This window comes from Rattus norvegicus, chromosome 5, assembly GCF_021556685.1.
Source record: "Rattus norvegicus strain SHRSP/BbbUtx chromosome 5, alternate assembly SHRSP_T2T, whole genome shotgun sequence".
Lineage (NCBI taxonomy): Eukaryota > Metazoa > Chordata > Mammalia > Rodentia > Muridae > Rattus > Rattus norvegicus.
The window spans coordinates 137649163-137665857 of NC_141538.1; the positions used below are offsets into that span (position 1 = coordinate 137649163).

Genomic DNA, 16695 nt, shown 5'->3' on the forward strand with positions numbered 1-16695 from the left:
TTCCCTTCCTCTTATTCTCTCTTTTGTTTCTCACTCCATCTCTGAGAACCTTTTCTCTTTTTTATCAAGTAGAATACAGAATTAAATTCCCTCTTCAGTATTTGTTATAGTTTTCCACATAAAATGGGTCTTTTTTTTTTTTTTTGGGTTCTTTTTTTCGGAGCTGGGGACCAAACCCAGGGCCTTGCACTTCCTAGGCAAGTGCTCTACCACTGAGCTAAATCCCCAGCCCAAAATGGGTCTTAAAGATGGAAAAATCAAGAGTTCAATTCCAGCTCAACTGTGTGACCCTGGTAGATTAAGTAAGTGCTGGGGTTTGTCCAACTGGAAAACGGAGATTAATGACATCTTCACAGACCAGCATTAAGAATTAAATTAGATGAAATAAAGTGTCTATATTGTCTGCCTGAAAGCCTGACATTAAGGGTCTTCCATAATGCTAATTCCTTTTTACTTCTCTAGGAAAACATTATTTGATCCTTAGTTATGACTTCGTTGGGGGTGAGGGCGTGGGGGGAGCTCTGTTCCTTGTGCTTGTTTCCCACGAACATTATAGAGCCACCATTCAGAATTCTACACTGTCTCATACAAACGTTCCTTACTTTGGAACACTCAACCTTACTTCTAAAAATAAATCAAGGCAAAAAAAAAAAATAGAATAACTTCTAGAAACACAAAGTCGTGATAATTATAAGCTAAGCTTAAAAAAAACAAAACAAAACCAGAGTCTGATGTAGCCTAGGATGACCTTGAACTCACGATGTAGCCAAGGATAACCCTGAATTTCCAATCTTCTGGCTTCACCTCCTGAGAACTCGGATTACAGGTGAAGCACCGTGCCCAATTGTATAAGGTGGGCTTTGTACACGCTAGGTAAGTACTCTACCGATGAGCCCCAGCCCGGTCCCAGCTCCAGTCCAAGCTAAACGTTTAAGAGGCACAACCAATCTATACAGAGCAATAAAGATTTAACACGGTATTTTAAATTTCGGCTTAAATTATGCATGTAGTTCGGAACATGTGAGAAACACCTGATCTCTTCATGGCAACGGCTGTCTGTTAGGGCCTCAGCATAGCGGTGAGTGGTCTCCAGCTGCCTCCTCCACCCCAGCTTACCCTCAGCCCAGAGACTGACCCTGCCCTCTAGATCAGTTACACGCTGAAGCCGGAGCTGTCCGTAACAATACAACTGGCCTGGATTTATAATCAGAGGGAATCAGACTCAGCAACACAGTGCTTCCTAAAGCAGGCTAAGGTTAAACAAAACAGCCAAAGAAGCCATGAGGGGCTCCCCGTGTGAGTCTTCAAGCTATGGCCAAGAACAGAGTGTACAATGACAGGTGTCAGGTAATGCCATCACATCAACTGCACGCCTGTGACTCAGAGGACGTTGGGGAACAGAAGCCAGAGCAGATGGGCCACGAGGGAAACACCACGTCACACCTAAGACCAGAGGTCATATGGAGGGACAGGGTTGTGGGTTGTGGGGTCACTGGTACTCTAGTTAGGTGGGAGTTCAATACCACTGCAAAGGTGAAGGAGACAACGTTTCCTCAGGGAGAAAATAAAACAAGGACAGTATCAAATTGAAAAAGCAAGCAAAACGAAAAGACAGAATTCTGGGGAGCAGAAAAACCAACCAGCTTCAACAACCAAGCCAAGGCAGTAACTGACCAACCAACCCTCAGCAGTAACAGAGAAGCAGGGTCAGGGCACTTTACTAATAAAAACGACGAGAGCCTTCAGGAACTAGAAATGAGGGTCCAGTCCGAGGTTTGAAGTGAAGAATAGCACATGCTCACTGGGCTCGCAGAGGAAGCTGAGATTTGTCACAGCATGCAGATTTAAGGGGTTGGGGGAAGGGGAAGCATCAAAGTTCTCAGCCCCCAGCAACCAGAACGGTGGGAGGCTCCTACGCCTACGGCCTACAGGGGTTGCAGCTACATGATAAAGCCGCAGGCTTGGGGTGGCCATACTTACTGGAGTCTTCCCATTGGAGTAAGTGTAGCTTCCAGGCAGAATAATACAAAAATCCCAGGACCAGAAAGAGGCAGAGGGCTAGCAGCAGGTTGCGTACAAATACCAAGAGTCCCATCTTCACATGACCCACAATTTCCTACATGACCTAAAAACGAACACAGAAAAAGCCATTAAGGTATAAAGCGGTCGTCCACCTACCAAAGAAACTGTAAAGACAGCTTCCAAACGCATGGCAACCAGTGAGTTCCGGCAGGTCACCCGTCTCAAGGAAACATTTCTAGTCATACATACCCTCATTCGTGTCAACAAGCAGGTTTCTGGCAATTATAAGCTCTCAGGTTTTGTAAAACATTTATTTTTATTTCTTGTGTATCAAGTGCTTTGTCTACGTGTGTGCACGTGTGCACCATATGTGTGCTTGGCGCCAGCAGAGGCCAGAAGAGGGCAGCAGAGCCTCTGAACCCGGAGTTTACAGATGATCGGGAGCTGCCAAGTGGGTGCTGGGAACTGGACCTGGGTCCTCTGCAAGATGGGCAAGTGTTCTTAATGACCAAGCCAACTCTCCAGCCTTTTAAGACGAGATTTTAAAAAGATCTGTCTATGTTTACTCGAGCTTGTACTATATGCCTGCATGCTCACCACACGTAATCAGGTGCCTGGGAAGCCAGATCAGGGTGTGAGATACCCTGTTTACTGGAGTTATGGGCAGTTGTGAGCAGCCTAGTGTAGGTGCTAGGAACCCAATCTGGATCTTCCGGAAAAACAATACATGTTAGTAACCACTGAGCCACCTCTCTAGCCCTTCTAAGATTATGTGTACACTTGGGTGTATGGTAGGATATGTGTACATGTACATTCTGGTGTCTCCTGAGTCCAGAAGATGACCGCAGATCCCCCAGAACTGGAGTTATGGGGGGCTGAGAGACTCCAAAGTTCAGCCCTCTGCAGGAGCTGTTAACCCCTATCTCTCCAGCCCTCAAGTAACTCCTTGTCATCTGCCTTCCCACCGTCACCACCCTGTGACACTGATACTGTGTTCAGACAAATCTGTGTCCATCTGGCACAGCACCATTGTTTGGCTCTGTTTCAAGATTCCAAGACAGGGTCTCTCTAACACCTAGCCATAGGCTGACCTAGAACTTGACCTGTGTAGCCCAGACTGGCACCACAGCTATAATCCTCCTGTCTCAGCCTCCACATGCTGGCTGAGGCTTCAAGCACGTGAAGCTCACAGCTGTTTTTAACGTAAGATCTGAAAAATGTTACTTCCACACTCAAACCTGTTTGGATTCAGTTTCTTCTGCTGCTAAAACAAGGTAGAGGCAGACTAAACAGTTTACGGTAAAGCACGCTTATTATCTCAGAGTCCTGGAGGCCGACACCCCCACTACGGAACAACTAGAGTTGTTTCTGCTAGCCCCTTGGTATAGCACAGACTGCAACTTTCCCAGAAACTCCCAAGAAGACCCTGATTCCGTGCTCACTCCAGCTGCTGCCCCAATCTCTTCCCTGCAGCTGGCTCCCTTGTAGGAAGGACCAGTCTTTGCTCCTCAGTCTTTCTCCAATTTTCTGCATGGCCCCCTCAGTCCTGCAGGCTAAGCCTCTCTCACTTTCCAGTCTTCCCATCAGTAGCAGCTTCTTTCTGTTTTCCGCTGGAAAAATTCCTTCTCTTTTCAGGGCTCCTGTGACTATACTGGGCCCATCTACCTAATCCAGGCTAACTGCCTTCTTTAAAGGGTCATAATCTTCATTGCTTCTAGAAGGATCCTTTGCCAAGTGAGGTAACATATTCACTGGCTCCAGCAATCGGGGAGGGGGCAGGCATCTTCCGGGACCACTCTGCTAACATGTCTCTTGTTCTATCCTAAATTCTGCTCTAGGTAAGCCCCTGCTACCTTTCAGGTTGCCCCTGCTTCTCTCGGTCTCTCCACTGCCTGGTGCACTAGGCATCCTCTGAACACCACCTCATTTCCCTTCCCAGGGCCTGTTTGGAACCCATTTTCCATCCACTTTGCTCCAGTACCTTCTGTACGCCCTTGGATATGAACGTGATTGAACCATGGTCCAAGAAGACGTCCCTGGGTGAGACCCCACCCCAGTCCCAATCACTTAACCCAGTTACCAAATAAGATGGAAAAGACATATGTATAAATATTAATAATGGGCCAGAGGGATGGCTCTGAGGATAAAGGAGCTTACTCCTGAGCCTGAAGACCAGAGTTCATTCACAGGACCCATGGTAGAAAGGGAGAACAGACTCTCAGAAGTTGTCCGCTGACCTCCACACATGCGCCATGGCATGCCCACCCAACCGTAACACACACAGTATGGAAATAAGGGTAATAAAAAAATGTATCAATAACCAGGTGATGATAAAAGTTGCAATTTGCAGATGATGGACTGTCCCACTTAGGAAAGCTTTTCCCTTACAACTGGGGGAACTCTCTTGCTGACTGAGGAAGACAGCAGAATGATCGGAAAATCCAATAAAGTAGGTAAGTATAAGATTAATTCACAGAAAAGTTGAGCTTCTTTTAAAACATGCCAAAATTATGCAATTAGAAAATGTATGACTGGGGCTGGAGAGATGGCTCAGCGGTTAAGAGCACTGTCTGCTCTTCCAGAGGTCCTGAGTTCAATTCCCAGCAACCACATGGTGGCTCACAACCATCTATAATCATGTCTGGTGCCCTCTTCTGGCCTGCAGGCATACATGCAGGCAGAAAGCTGTATGATGTATATAAATAAAACATAATAAATAAATGTTTAAAAAAAAAAAAAGAAAAAAAAAGAAAATGTATGACGAGACAGCAGTTAAGAACACTGCCTGCTCTTCCAAAGGACTCGGGTTCAATTCCCAGCAACCACGTGGCAGCTCACAACTGTCTGTAACTCCAGTTCCAAGGCATCTGACACCCTCACACAATGCACATAAAATAAAATGTTTTAAAAAAAAATGTAAGATGAAAAGAATTCCATTCATCATGGCAACAAAATCTGTAAATTACTTTAAAATGAATTCGGAAAGAAATGGACAAGGCTGTTACCAGAGGACACAGACAGCCAACAAGAGAAATTAATATAGCATGCTCCTCATGAGTGCACGCACACATGGAGAGAGGTGCATGCAGACAGAGGCCAGAGGTAGAGCTCGCACTGAACCTGCAGCTACTGATTGGCTGGACTGCCTGCCCATCAAGTTCCTGAGAGCCTCGGAGCTGGGATGACTGGTGAGAATTTGCTTCCTGCATGGGTGTTGGGAATCCAAGCATGGTTCCTCACGTTTGTGCAGCCCCAGTTGCATAGAATATAACAAGTTTTTAAGTGAGAATATCAACATAGGAACCACATTACCTCCCTACGAAATTGGCTTAATTCTAGTCGGAATCTGTAATTATTTTTTTGCATTTCATTCTAAGTTATCTGAGTTTATTCCTCAAAAGAACCTAGGAAAAGGTAAGTCTTGTGTGCATGTGTCTGTGTGTGTGTGTCTGTGTGTGTGTGTTTACATGCATACTTATTCATATATGTACAGTGAACATGCACATGAATGCACATGCATGTAGAAGCTGGAGGATGACCTCAAGTATCATTCCTCAGGGAGCACCCTCTGTTTTCTGAGGAAAGGTCTCTCACTGGCTTGGAGCTTGCTCAATAGTGAGACTAGAGGTCCTAACCCTCCACTCCTACCTTGGGTTCTTCTGGAAAAATATGTGGTTTGAGTAAGAATGGTCTCCAGAGACTCCTGTGTTTGAATACGTGGTCCACAGTTGGTGGAGCTGTTTGGGAAGGATTAGGAGGTGTGGCCTTATTAAAGGAAGTGTATCACTGGGAGTGAGTTTTAAGGTTTCAAAAGTCATTCCCAGTGTTCCTCTCTACCTTGTGGCTGTGACTCAAGGTTTAAGTTACTGCTCCAGAGACATGCCTGCCTGCCTGATGTCATGCTTCCTGCCATGATGGCCATGGACTCTAACCCTCGGAAACTGTAAGCTACACCTTAAAGGTTTTCTTCTATAAGTTTCCTTGCCCGTGGTGTTTTTATCACAGCAATAGAAAAGTAACTAAGATAACCAATTCCCATCCTGCAGCCACACAGCAGCAGCCAGGCGTCAGTCCAGCCATTAGCATACACCAAGAGACCATGTCAGATATTCTAAAGACTTTAGGAGTTATATTGTCAGGAGACAGAGGCGAAGACCAAATATATGTGCCAACAATATCACTGGTGAAAATTTGCCTTCTCTCATGTCAAAACCATCTCCAAGCTGTAACTATTAAGAGACAGGAATACTGACAGGTACAAAACAAACATAGTGGGACAGAGGGTTCTGGAACTGAGCCCCTCACACAGACGTATAGGCATGAGTTTATTTATGCACATATATGCATGTATATTCAGTGCTAAACATAAACGTATAAGGGCCCGAGTGGCACTGTAATTGTTATGCTGGTTGCTCCTTGGGAACAGGATGGGGATGACATGTGCACCTTTGGGGGGGTTTTCCCATGTATACACTTCAGAGTTACAACTGTTAAGAGTCACAGTATTGGGGCTGGGGATTTAGCTCAGTGGTAGAGCGCTTACCTAGGAAGCGCAAGGCCCTGGGTTCGGTCCCCAGCTCCGAAAAAAAAAAAAAAGAACCAAAAAAAAAAGTCACAGTATTGCCTCCATACATGAGATTTACAACGTTCCTACACCTTAGCTCAGCTTTGCAACAAACAGTGAGGGGTCCTGTGCAGGGCTCAGCTGGGGGGGGGAGGGCTTGCTGCTAAGCCTGAAAACACATGTTTAATCCAGAGATCTACATGGTAGAAGAACCAGACTTTTGCAAGTTGTCCTCTGACTTCCATGTGCGTGCCACAGCATGTGTACATATAAATACTACTTAAAACCAGTCCTGTATAAAAATGCCTGTTAGCAACACAGATTTCAAAGATAAAATTAACAATAGTTTGAATACTTGATTAGCAAGTATGATGGTTTGTATATCCTTGGTCCAGGGAGTGGCACTATTAGGAGGTATGGTCTTGTCGGAATAGTTGTGGCCTTATTGGAGTAGTTGTATCACTGTGGGTGTGAGCTTTAAACCCTGGCTCTAGCTGCCTGAAAACGGTCTTCTGTTTGCCTTCAGATGAAGATGTAGACTCTCAGCTCCTCCTGCACCATGCCTGCCTGGAAGCTGCCTTGACAATAATGGACTTGAACCTCTGAACCTGTGAGTCAGCCCCCATTAAACGCTGTCCTTATAAGAGCTGCCTTGGTCATGGTGTCTGTTCACAGCAGTAAAACCCTAACAAAGTCAGCAAGGAAGCCACTGATCTCGGCTTCTCTGCAGCGTGTCTGCTGGGCCTTGACAGGAAGCACGCTGCACGCGCAGAAGGGATCCTGGAGGAGGTGTGATGGCAGGATGGTGTAAGCTGTGTGGGTAGGGTTTAAAGGCGCCTTCGGGAGAGTAGCAAGGGCAGGAGGCTGCTTCTCCTCTTCTGAAAGGGTGAGAAGAGAAAGCCGTGAACGAGCTGGTGGGAGAGATGGTGTTGGGAGGAAGCAGTGGGATGCATGGTACAACTTCCACTAGGACAGTGGCCAGCAGCCGTGGGGTGACATAACGCTCTAACCTCTCCCGCTCACGCTTGGATCTGCTGTTCTGCCTTTGGCCAGATGATGCCAGATGGAAGCCAAAGGGCACGGAAGTGTGATATGCAGTTCACACAGGCCAGCCACAGCACACAGGAAGGAGGACGGTGCATCCTCGAGGGCAAGGGAGCAAATGTAGAGCATGACGCACCCGTCACAGAGGATGTAGTGAAGGGCGTGCCCCAACACAGATGGGAGCCTAGAGCACACTGCTATGGGAAATGATCTAGAGAGAGCAGAGTGTGCACATATATACCTCATTCTGGCAACAACAAATGGGGAGTCCTGGATTTGGGGGTGGAGAGATGACTCAGTCGTTAAGAGTACGCGATGCTTTCACAGCGAACCTGGATTCGGCTCTCACAACCAACATCGTAGCTCACAATTGTCTGTAACTCCAGTCTCAGGGGAGCCAACATTCTCTTCTGGCCTCCAAGGATTCCTGCATGCACATCATGCACATGAATTCACACAGGCATGCGTACATACACACGCAGACAGACAGATAAAGATCTTAAGAAATTAAGTAGATCTGGAGGGGTATATTTCACAATCTATTCATATATTTATTTTCAGTCTTTATAAAAGTGAATATATGAAGCTTTCAAGGTGAAACAGCAAACAGAGACTCTAGGTCTTTTGTCTATCTGTCTGTGTGGGTTTTCAGCCTTGGGTGTCCTTCCCTAGGAACCACCTTGTTTTTTGAGACAAGTTCTCTGACTGAACCAAGACCTCACCGATCAGCTAGACGGGCTGGCCAGCAGGTCCCAGAGCTGGGATTAAAAGCGTGAGTGCCAACACATGGCCTTCCATGCGTGCTGGGGTCCTCTCCAGTCCTTGTGCTTGCAGGGCAGTACTCTACCAGCTGAGCTGCCTCCTGGGCCCCAGAGACTTGAACTAGCAGCACAACGGACTCAGTGTCTTAACTCTCCTTTGAGAGCTAAAGAACTAAAAGTGTCCAGAGTGTTCGATCTGACTATAACCACAGTGATTCTAAGGGGCTCTCCTCTGAGAGGGCGGAAGGGATGATACCAGTGTCATCTCGATCGGTGCAGCCAGGTGGTGACCAGTCTTAGGCTCGCAGACACATGACAGTCCGTGACTCAGTCCAACCGACAGACCTCCTTATTAAACAAAGAATTCAAGAGCAGCAAGTGTTACATACATGCCAAGAAACAGGGCCTCCCTAGTACATGTGGGTGCCTGGGTTCCATTCCCAGCACAAATCGAAACCCATCACCTAGATGTCCTGTGTCCTCACAGCCATGGGTTCTTTCAGGGGATGAATTGGGCAGTACATGGAGCCTATGCCGGAACGTGCACACGTTACCTGTACCGCCTTTATACCTTTACAAGCCGCTTACCATCAGTTCACCCGATACTTCCAACTCCAACACAAACCAAATGATTACTCCTACCTAGTCTTTCCCTTTACAGATCGTTTAGAAATCCTGTCACAGCTACTGGCTTCAATAGACTCACTTTTGTATTCTGTGACCCCTTGAACTCTCTGTGGACTTCTGCTTCTCCCTCCCCTGCACCTACCTTGCTCAGCCCTAAAGCCTATGATTTGTTTAATTGAAATATTCAGGAAAGCGGAGAGGAAAAGGACTCATCTGTCTCAGACTATCGCCCCAAGGGGATGTCTTAATTTACTATCATTTTGTTGACTCTCACAACTGCTGCTATCAGCTAGCTGGTTCACAGGTCCCTCTGACTTCCCCTCCAACCCCCTCTTCCTTGAGTTGACCATCACAGGTGATGTAATACACGGCCTTTGCCGTCTTCATCGGGGCAGCTGTGACATCTGCAAGTGACCCTCAAGATCAGGCCCATTTAATTGACATTTCCTCTCAGAAGTGGGTCAGGAAGATCCCTGCACCCGAACCTAACTGGTTCCAGCCTCCCCCAGCCCCACTCCTGAAAGGTCCTCTCACTCGTGTGAGTCCACACGCACATGCTGCATGTGACCTTGAGATCTCAGGAGGTGGCACAGAGACTCAGAAAGTGGAAGTTTTACTGAAGTGGGAGACTCCGTCTGCTGCCACAGGTAGGTCGTTAGTCCACTCTGGGGTGGGACTTTTCGGTGGTGTGGGTGTTTCGGTGTTACCAATACTCACTCCTGTGAGTAACCTCTCATTCTCTGGACACCTAATAAACTCATTGGTTCACCAGGCTGGACTCTGGTGGAATTGTACTTTGGTCTGTGGTCAGTGCCTTATCAGGGATGAGCAGACAGGTCTCACCTCTGAAAACGCTCATATACAACAGGAGTTCCTCAGAAAGCTTGGTAATGATGCTTGACGCTCCCACACACATCAAACAAGCCTTAGGAATTTTACCTTCTGGCTATACCTAACTTGTCTCCACCCCTCCTATTAAGGGAAGTATATTGCCCTATTCCCAGCCTGCTATAACCTTCAGTTCTATAACAGCCTCATAGAAACCTGTGGCCTCCATCCCCACCCTCCCAACTCTCACACAGAGTAGCCAATATGATTCCCTCGAGTGTAAACTTCCCACCTTAGGTTACTATTCCAGGCTCTTCCAGCTCTCTTCCCATCCCCGTCACCCCGATCCCTGCCACAAGCCTCTCTTCCCCATCAGCTAACTGTCAGTGTTTGCAGTGTACCCCTTCCACCTCGGAAAGGCTGAAGCCTATGCTGCCCACTTGCTCTGAGATGGGGGTCTCACTGTATATCCCAGGCTGGGCCTCTGGTGAAGCCTCTTTTTTTTTTTAAGATTTATTTTTATTTATATACTCATGTGAGTGTGTCACACATGCAGGCCAAAAGAAGACACTGAATCTCTGAGAGCTGGAGTTTACAGGTGGCTACGGATCCCTACTGTGGATGCTGGGAACCAAACTGCAGCCATGGCTGACCGTTTGACCAGACAGACTCCCTTCTCCAGTCAATCCTACTCACTCTGCACTCTCATCTGCGAGTTGGATGTTTTGCCACGGGGAGCTGTTAGCTGCCTCACGTTTTAGGCTGAGGCTTGCCGTCCGATGCTCCCATCCCTGTGTGGCCCAGCCCCTTTCAGAGTGCACTTACAGCTGGTAAGTACAGTTGGCTCACCTGGGCAGAGAAAATTACTGTTTTGTTTGCCACTGTGCCCTGGTACATGTTCAAAAACTTATCTGTGGACTCCCTGATGACTCAGTAGGTTACAGCGTGCCTTAAAAGAGTCATTCGGACACTGAAAAGGAGATTGTCTTTTTTTTTTTTTTTGGTTCTTTTTTTTCGGAGCTGGGGACCGAACCCAGGGCCTTGCGCTTCCTAGGTAAGCGCTCTACCACTGAGCTAAATCCCCAGCCCCGGAGATTGTCTTAATGAGCCACAGGAAGAAAGTTATACAAACATCTGAACGGGCTGGGAGCAGCTGCACCCAAACCATCCCTAGAACACTCTAGCTGGTTATTTTCTGGACTAAGCACCCAGAATGGAAGCCCCTGTGCCGCAGACCCCTCGGCTGTCAGGTCAGGAACGCCGCCATGCACAGCCATAGGGCACTTCTAGGGCATCCTCCTGTGAAAACTTTTCAAACAACAACAACAACAGCGTTTTTGCGGACCACATCCAAGCTATCCAGAATTTATTGCTTGACTGAGTAGATTAAACAGTTAATATATACGAAATTATTCTACTCAGAACAACTGACTGTGTTTGTTTTAATCACAAGCAATAAAATAATTAATAGTGCTGATATTCACAGAGCACTTACTGTGGACCAGACACCGCTCTAAGAGTTTTATCTGAGTAAATTTATTAGTTCTGCTTACCAGGTCTATGAATTTATCATCTACAGCTCATAGTGAAGAAATCCAAGCACAGAGCTGTTCATGATCACGGTCCAGTATCCAACAAAGCGGGGCTCTAATTCAGACGACCTGGCTCCATTAAGACTGCATCACCTCTCTCAGTAAAGAGGGGGCCCGGGGTTATCTTGCTGGCAGAGCATGGGGTTCTAGATTCAAATCCCCAGCACCAGCACCAAGGACAGAAACGGGGAGATGCTGAGAAAAGCTGCATCAGGACCGTAACGGCACCTTTAATCCCAGCAGAGTTGATGGCCAACCTGATCAACATAGCAAGTTCCAGGCCAGCCAGTTTCAAATAAATAGAGAGATCATAACGGGGAAGAATTGGTGCATACAGGGGCTACATAAAAATACTGCAATGGAAGTCGAAAGAACAGGAAGAGTCAAGAAGGCAAATTAAGGGAACTAGGGGGCAACAAGTCAGGGATCTAGAAAGACCGTTAACAAGATCAACATGGAAATGTAACAAGAGCTCACGATGTAGCGTAGGTGCAGTGTTTCCAAGACACCGGGCGCAGCGCCGGGTTCTATCTCCAGCAGAAAGTCAGTTCTACAACCCTCTCCCCCAAAATGGCTTTTTAAAAACGCACACCAGGGGCAGAGGGCAAAGAGTGAGCTCTGGGGGGAAAGAAAATTATGTGTAATTCCCTTCATGTTGCTATGACCAAGCACCTGAAGGAAACAGAGAGGAAGAAAGGTTTTCTTTCTCTTACTCACAATGTCACAGGCGTCGGACCTCGGCCACTAGCCTTCCATCTCTGGGCTTGCAGGGAGGCAGGAAGGCTGGGTACTGCAGCCGAGTGTGGAGTGCAGTGGAGGTGATGAACTCCGGGAGTAGCGCAGTGGACAGAGCAGTAACAGGAGCCACACTTCCTCCATCCAGGCCCCACCTTTCACAGTCCTACATCCCAATGGACTATTTAAATCCTGAACCCAGCAACGGATTGTTGGTGGAGTGCGCCGGGCCTAATCCTCTTTGAAAACACTCTTACAGACACACCCAGAAGTTCGTTTTACTAAATCACTAGGTCTTTCTTGGTACAATCAAGTTGGCAACCTAGATTAACCATCACAAGCATAAAACAAGAAGGACATTGTAGTCAGATCAGAAGGTGGGGGGGAGGCAGGGATGACACAGGGACGCAGGAAACAAAGAACTGAGGGAAGAAGAAGTATGGAAGGGAAAGTAGACTTCTGAAAATACAGTGAGGGTCATAAAGGCTGCAACTGACAAAAAAGAAAGAAAGATGAACAAGATAAAACGAAAAGTCTGAAGGATTTCCTGAACGAATCAAAACCAGAAGTCACAGGAGGTCCTCGCTGTCTAAGCAGCAGCCAAGCAAACGGGGTTAAGAGGTCACTGGTGGAACTGGCCCCTCTGAACCTTATGGCAAAGGCAGCAAGAACAGGCTGGGGACCAGCAAAGAGGGTTCAGTTCACAGCGTGCATCAGCGTTTTGTCTACATGCATGGCTGTAAACCAAGTGCATGCCCAGTGCCTGCGGAGGTCAGAAGAGGGTCCTGGATCCTCTGGAACCTGAGCTACAGATGGGTGTGAGCCGCCATATATGCACCGGGAACCGAACCCAGGTCCCCTGGAATGTCAGCCAATGCTCTCAACCCCTGAGCAATCTTTTCAGGCCCCATCACCCCATCCCACGCCCCTTCCCACCTCAAACAAAGGGAATTTAAACTCTAAGGGTACCCAGCTACCTATGATGATGGTTACAGATTTACTGCCAATTAGTTCTTAATGACCACTCATTTTTACACTAATTATTCTTAAAAAACAAAACAAGCGGACCAGTGTGTGTGCATGCCATGCGTGAACACGCACACATGCACGCTAACCTGACCTACAGAACAAGTTCGATGAGAGCCAGGGCTACAGAGGGACACCGTGTCATCAAAAAATAACAACAAAAGAATACTCACAAGGCTCAGAGTTGTGCAAACCACCAGCGTCGTTTTTCAGATGTGTTCACTTGTCTAGAAAAGGGGTCCCTTAGCTGACACCATCTTATGGAAACTCTTGCTGCTCCAGCCATAATCTACTTTCCATCTCTAGGGATGTGCCTGCCTATTCTGGAATTTCATAAAAACAAAATCATGCAATGCGTGGGCATTGGTGCTTGGCCTCTACAATGAACACATATCAACACCGACTGCTTTTTATTGCTGGGTAATACTCCCTGATATGGACGTACCATATCTTATTTACTCACCCATCATGGGTAGGAGAACTGGAGTTCTCTCTTCTTTTGGTTTGAATGATGTTGCCACCACAAACATTCAACTATAAATTTTCATATAGACATGGCTTTCTAACTGCTCACGGAGGTAGACTTCAGGGCAGCAGTAGGTAAATATGCCTCAGAATGGGTGTGTATCTGGGTCAGACATTAATTGTGTTTGACTGAGGAAGCGTCAGTGTTTTCCACAGTGGCAACCACAGTAGCAGGACTGCAGAGCTCTAATCTCTCAACCCGCCCGCCTCTGAGTGAGTAGGAGCTGTTTCTTGCTGCTGGCTCCTGGTGCTGCCCACTGGCCCACCGCTGTTGATTTACTTCTCACAGGCCGATCCCGCAGTATTCCAGCTCTTTCCATTAGTGGCCTTTATATTACACTTAGCTGGTGGCTGGAGATGTGACTCAGTGGTTAAGAGGTCTGGCTGTTCTTTCAGAGGACCTGGGCTCAATTCCCAACGCCCACGTGAAGGCTCACAACCATCTGTAACCCCAACTCCAGGAGATCTGACTCCCTCTTCTGGCCTCTTTGGGCATCAGGCACACACATGTTCACAGACATACATGCAGACAAGATACCGAGGCACACAAAATACGATAAAGTTAATAAATCTGCCTGTTCCAGTTGCCGTGCAGTATCTTTCTCCTGACCGGTCCCAGCCCCACAGTGACTTCGTAAACAGAAATTAAATATAGAGTTTTTAAAACCAGGAAAAGGGGGTCATGGCTCAGCAAGTCATGGCACTTGTTGTCAAACGCCTGAGTTCAATCCCCAGGACTCACGTAGGGGTGAGAACCAGGCTACTGGCACCTGAGATCCCCCACATACACACAAGCAGACAAATAAATAAGTGTAATTAAAAACTAACAACAACAAAGGAAGCACAAGGGTAAAGATGAAAACTATGTTACTGCCAATCACAGTCTCAGGATATGCTGGCCCAACACATTAAGGATGATGTTTAAAACATGCTAGGATTTATTGCAACTTTTCTGGTGACCCAGCTGTGTAGTTCTCAAGCATGAACTTTGTAGCTAGGTCATGCTGCCGTGTCAATAGGTTGAACACAGGCTGGAGAGATGGCTCAGCAATTAAGAGCACTAGCTGTTCTTCCAGGGGTCCCAGGTTCAATTCCCAGCATGGCGGCTCACAGCAGTCTAAATCCAGTTCCTGGGAATTGATGCCCTCTTCAGATCCACACTGGAACCAGCAACCACAAATGCAGTGCACATGCATTATCTACATCCATGCAGGCAGGCACACACACACACACATACTTGGAACATACAAAATAAATCTTTAAAAGCAGGGGTTGGGGGGACAGGCCAGTGAGATGGCTCAGTGGGTAGACATTCACAGATTAAGGCTTAACAACCGGACAACCTGAGTTAGATGCCCAGATCCTGCAGTGGGAGGGGAGAACCGACTCTCGAGGGTTATCCTCTGATGCGCAGACAGGCACCGTGGCTTATGTCCACCAGCATTAGCGCGCACGTCTCACACACACACACACACACACACACACACACACACACACACACACACACACACACACACGGCAATGACAGATGCACTCCACATTGCTCGTGCTTGCCAGGAGTTAGGGAAGGCTGAGAGCAGCGCTAGTGCCTGCAACTACAGAGCTTTCTGGAAACAGGGAAGGACACGGGGAGTGAAGATCCACAGAAAGAAAACTTCTGGTTTTGCACAGGTGAATTCATCATTGCTTTTACCAGAGGAAGCTGGGAGTCTTCAGGAAGGAGCTGCTCAAGTGCGGTCTTAAATATATATATATCTTTAAAACTTGTTTGTCTCGGGGTTGGGGATTTAGCTCAGTGGTAGAGTGCTTGCCTAGCAAGCGCAAGGCCCTGGGTTAGGTCCCCAGCTCTGAAAAAAAAAAAAAAAAAAAAAAAACTTGTCTCAATGGTGTGCAGAGGAAAAAGTTGTATACATAATTTTTATTCAGAAAAGGTGACTTCTATGGGAACAATCAGAAAGCTGAGCGCAGCCCTGAGAAAATCATACTTCAGTATTTGAGAGACTGGCCCTGGCCGCCTGGAACAGAGGGGTAGGGGCTCATGTGGAAAGTAAGGCTGGGGAGTGGCAGTGTGCCCAGAAAGTGGGAAACCACACTGTGGCTCACAGGCAGCTGCTAGGACTATGTAACTGAAGGATCATGGCTGTGCCCCATGCCGGCCGGCTCGCTGGACTCGGCTGTGCTGCCGGCAGATGCAGAACGCATAACCCAGACTGGAAGCATCGGGGAGAGGAGAAAGCACTCAGAGCCAAAGCTAGCTTGCCTCTGGTGAAGAAGAAAACACTAGGGAAAACACACAGAAGGCCTTTACAGAGACTGCAATGCACCCTTATAAACCCTACACCAGTCAGAGGCCGGTGGATCTCTGTGAATCCAAGGCGAGCCTCATCTGTATAATGAATTCTGGGCCAGCCTGAGCTACAGGGAGACACTCTGCCTTAAAAGAAACACAGTGGGCGCTGGGGATTTAGCTCAGCGGTAGAGCGCTTACCTAGGAAGCGCAAGGCCCTGGGTTCGGTCCCCAGCTCCGAAAAAAAAGAACCAAAAAAAAAAAGAAACACAGTGAATGAGGACAAACCGCTGTTCCTTAGGACTGAAGACAGCCACGCTGGAACCCTGCTATCTTATCAGAGCAAACAAAGCCACTGTTTACCTGCCCAGGGATAACTGCTGCCAACCGCTGTGAAACTGCTGAGCAAACAGGGCTCAGACATTATGGGATGTCGGTAATTAATGGCTGTCACTTCCGAGAGGTGATGTCTGGACTCGTCTGAGCCTTGGAAGCTGATATTGTAACCCTGCTGGAGAATGTGAGCTTTCTCCGGCTGGCAGTGAGGAACTGCTACAGGATTATGTAGGGAAACATACTCAAACCAGAACAACAGGATACAGGACAGAGCAGTGCCAAGACCAACATGAGGCCGCTTTGGTCGCACAGGCCACTTGCCTGCAAAGAGTGCGTCTCTAGGGGTGC

General features: G+C 47.5%; 1 protein-coding gene across 18 annotated transcripts in view; it reads right to left on the reverse strand.

Moving 5' to 3' along the window:
* Window positions 1–16695, reverse strand: part of St3gal3 (ST3 beta-galactoside alpha-2,3-sialyltransferase 3) — a 204377-nt gene that overhangs the window by 175877 nt on the left and 11805 nt on the right. For 11 of the 18 annotated variants that reach the window (XR_015620059.1, XR_015620056.1, XR_015620058.1 and 8 more), the window contains 1 exon segment: window positions 1981–2125. The exons of 3 other annotated variants lie outside the window; for them this stretch is intronic. Coding sequence is in view for 10 of the 15 variants with exons in the window: in NM_001429992.1 (NP_001416921.1) it covers window positions 1981–2095 (115 nt within the window). In the remaining 5 variants the exon portion in view is untranslated. 18 annotated transcript variants of the gene reach the window in all.